This window comes from Piliocolobus tephrosceles, chromosome 18 (assembly GCF_002776525.5).
Source record: "Piliocolobus tephrosceles isolate RC106 chromosome 18, ASM277652v3, whole genome shotgun sequence".
In the NCBI taxonomy this organism is placed as follows: domain Eukaryota; kingdom Metazoa; phylum Chordata; class Mammalia; order Primates; family Cercopithecidae; genus Piliocolobus; species Piliocolobus tephrosceles.
Genome location: NC_045451.1, coordinates 59,652,183 through 59,655,910, shown reverse-complemented (window position 1 = coordinate 59,655,910; position 3,728 = coordinate 59,652,183). Strand labels below are relative to the sequence as shown.

The 3,728-nt window shown below is 43.9% G+C and overlaps 1 protein-coding gene and 1 pseudogene across 1 annotated transcript in view; both read right to left on the bottom strand.

The window, feature by feature from the left end:
- CTAGE1 (cutaneous T cell lymphoma-associated antigen 1) overlaps nt 1-1,954 on the bottom strand; it is an 11,514-nt gene extending 9,560 nt beyond the window's left edge. The window contains exon 1 of the mRNA XM_026456027.1: nt 7-1,954. Within this exon, the coding sequence (XP_026311812.1) occupies nt 7-1,945 (1,939 nt within the window). The 5' untranslated portion in view covers nt 1,946-1,954. The remainder of the gene's footprint in view (nt 1-6) is intronic.
- Nucleotides 1,955-2,109: 155 nt separating this feature from the next.
- LOC111533254 lies at nt 2,110-3,331 on the bottom strand (annotated as a pseudogene).
- Nucleotides 3,332-3,728: the final 397 nt, after the last annotated feature.

The window sequence follows — 3,728 nt, the reverse complement described above, 5'->3', positions numbered from 1 at the left end:
ATTTACCCAAAGAAGGTGTATTAAAACTTCTGAGTTCTGCTGGTCCAGAGCATCTAGCAGAATTAGAATGAAATCTGTCTTGCCTTTGTGGCGGAAGAGCTGAATCAGGATATGACTGTCCCGGTGGAGGAAACACCATCCTACGGTCCTGTTCCCACGGAGGTGACAGGGGCCCAGTGCCAGAAGGAGCCCTGTGAGGACTGGTGAACCTATCACAGCTTGCTTCTCCTCTTTCATTGGTCATCTGACGGTCCAGAGGATTCCCTGGGCCTCCTGAGCCTCTTCCTCCTCCCCTTGGAAGCAAAGGTGAGCGTCTCAGTGGACCCTCCAGCAAAGTCGGAGAATAGAGAAAAGCTCTCATTTCAGATGAAGGCCGACCCAGTGGTGAGGGAGCATATGGGAAATGCTCTCTGCCAAATGCTGTATTTGGAACATCAAGTGCACGATGATCTTTTTCTAAAAGTTTTATTTTAAATTCCATATCAGTTAATTTTTGTCTGTTGTGAGCATTTACTTTCCTGAAATAATTGAGGTTTCTTTCTGCAGTCCAAGCTGCCAACCAATTATTATGTGCTTTTTTCTTTTGGAGAATACTCTTCCTTCGATAAAAATGAAGAGTTCTCTCAAATTCTTCAAGATCTTTGGCTTGCTTTCTGTAGGTCTCCAGCTCTTCAGTGGCATGGCTGATTATTTCGTCTGCTTTAGAAAGTTTCTCTTCTTTCTCTAACCGGCATTTTTCCTCTACTATTAATTTCCTGTAGAGTTTGGTTTCATTTTCTTGACACAATTCAGTCATTACTTTAAGTTTCTGTTGAAGTTTCTGATTCTCACTTTCAAAATGTGTGCTTTCTGACTGCAAAGATGCTTGTTCAGTCTGAAGATTTTTAACATGCTCTGTAAGCTCTTCCTTTGTTTTATCAACTTCAGATAATTGAATATAAATTTGGTTTCTTTCTCCTTCTAAGGTTTTTAAAGAACCCCATAACTTAGCAGTATGAATCAGTTTCTTCAAAGCTCCTTTTGGAGGATTATCTAAGTAAGCACCATCTTCCGATTCATTGTTCATTTCTGATTCCAAGTTACCATCATCCGTCATGTCTTCTCCAAGCGTAGCAGTCGGATCTTTCATCTTTAGCAAGCGTTCAGCCAGAGTCCTGATGTGATTTTCTTTATCATTTAAAACTTGTTCTGCGTGTACTTTGGAGTCTTCAAATGCTCTTTTCTGTTTAATAAGTTCACGCACTTGTTCTTTCCATACTTCAGCTTCTTGCAAAAACTGTTTCTGGTTTTCCTCAAGTTGAGAATTTTCATTCAAAGCATCTTGTATTTCTATCTGCAGTCGTTCTTCATTCATTTGAAATCTCTTGAAGTTCATTTTGGCTTCAGCTACTTGTGATTTGAGGGGTTTTGACTCATCTTCTAGCGACTGTATCCTTTTGGAAGTATCTGCCATCAATTCATTTTGTTCAGAATGTTTAGATTTCTCTTCTTTTAACTCTTTTGCTAGACAGAGTATATCATGCTGAAGTTCAGAATTGAACCTGTTCAGCTTTTCACAGGTTGCCTCCAAACGTTGTGCTTCTGTTGTCTCTTTCTCAAAGCTGGCATCCTTTAAAGAAGACTCTACTTCATAGCCTTCATACTCTTTTTGAACAAGGCTAAATTTTTCAAGTAGTTTACATTTTTCTTCAATTAGTCCAGAAAGTGCCACAGCAAACTTTTTCTCTCTTCTCACATAAAGCCGACTCGTAACTGATCTAAAACTTCTCCACAAGAAGAGAACAGCAAAAAATCCCACAACAGCTGGCCATATCACTAATTCCCACGGGAAATCATAAGGATGAGAATCTGGTCTCATACCTTCAGGCAGTGCTGCCACAACCCTGCGCAGCAACTCCAAGACTAGCCCCAAGTACGGCTGAGGGTTAGTCCTAGGCTCCTCCATAGCACCATAGTTGCTGTGGCGGTCGCTGCAGTAACCCCGACCACAACAAGCGGCGGAGAAGACGCAGCATTCCGTCTGGAACCCGAATTCCCAACGGGCAACCGGAGCGTACCACTGCGGAGCCGGCTGCGGGGGGATCTAGGGGACTCGGGCACCCATAGGCCTCACAGACCCACATTGTCCACCCCGGCCCCCTTGTTACACTTTACATCCTGAGGAAGCGCTAAAACCTATATTTTAAAACAACACCACATGGAGAGAAAGACTTAGGTGACCCAGCATCCCGGCTATGCCTGTCCCAAGCTGACACCCTAGCTAAATGTAGCCTTGTGCATGAGGCTAGCAGAAGAACCTCCCAGCTGACAGAATGATAAGAAATAACAAATCACTATCTTAAGTCACTAAACTTTGGGGTCGTTTGTTATGCAGCAGTAGCTAGCTGAAATACCTGCCCCTTTATCACTTTGGTGTTTCAGTATCTGTGGTCTGAAATCATTAATTTGGGTGTTTGTTTAAGATTATGCCTCACGGTAAATTCTGATAGGTAATTTTATAGCTAAAATACAAATTTTCTGATTGACCTTTGCTTCATTGAAGAGATATTTATTTAGCTCCTCCCAAATGAGACAGATTATGCTTTTTAGATTAACTTTCTCCAGGAAAGGGCTCACCTCTGCCTAGCATGATCCTCAACTGTTCCATGTACAACTGAAAAACACTAATCTCATCCCCCAGAAGATCCAGGGCACTTAGAACAGTGCTGGCACATAGAGAGTGATTCTCTTACCTGTCCATCAAACTTACCTGCTCTGTGTCCATTTCTGAAACACTGGCACTCCTTCAACACGGATGATGCCTTGCCCTGCAATGAGCCATCATCTCCTGCCCATGCACATATCTTCAACTCATCTGGAAAGCTCGCTCCTGCAGTGATGGGTATCCCAACCAGGTTACAAATCAGTGCCAGGACCAGGTTGATGCATATCCTCTGGACAGTCATCTTGGAAAGGTGAATGCTAGCCACCATGTCCAGCAAATCATTTCTGATGAGGACAACATTGGCTGCCTCGATGGCCACATCAGTGCTGGTGCCAATGGCAATGCCCACGTCTGCCTGGGCCAAGGCCGGGGAATCATCGACCCCATTCCCCACTATGGCAACTTTCTTCCCTTCGTTCTGGAGCTCCTGAACCTTGGCCACATTGTGCAAAGGCAACACCTCTGCAAAGACTTTGTTGATGCCAACCTAGGTGGCAATGGCTCTGGCTGTCTTCTGTTGTCTCCCGTGATCAGAACCATGTCCACACCCATGCTTTGCAGCGTGTGCACAGCCAGGGCGGCCTCCTGCTTGACAGCTTCTGTGATAGAGATCATCTTACAGAGCATAACTTGACAAATTGCAGAAGTACCCGCTTCCTTCGCCAGCCACCATCTTCTGCCCGGATATGTACACAGTTATTATATTTTCGTTATTAAAAGGCAACATGCTGACGGCATTAAAATTTAAAGGCCTCTGGGTGACAAAACCGTTATAAGCAAAAACAAAAACCAGTGAACAGACTTGGAAAATATATGCAACATATAAATGGACAAAGGAATAATACTCAGAATATATAAAACACTAGGCTGAGTGCGGTGGCTCACCCTGTAATCCCAGCACCTTGGGAGGCCAAGGCAAGAGGATCACTTGAAGTCAGGAGTTCAAGACCAGCCTGACCAACATGGTGAATCCCTGTCTGTACTAAAATTACAAAAATTAGCCAGGTGTGATGGTGGACGCTTG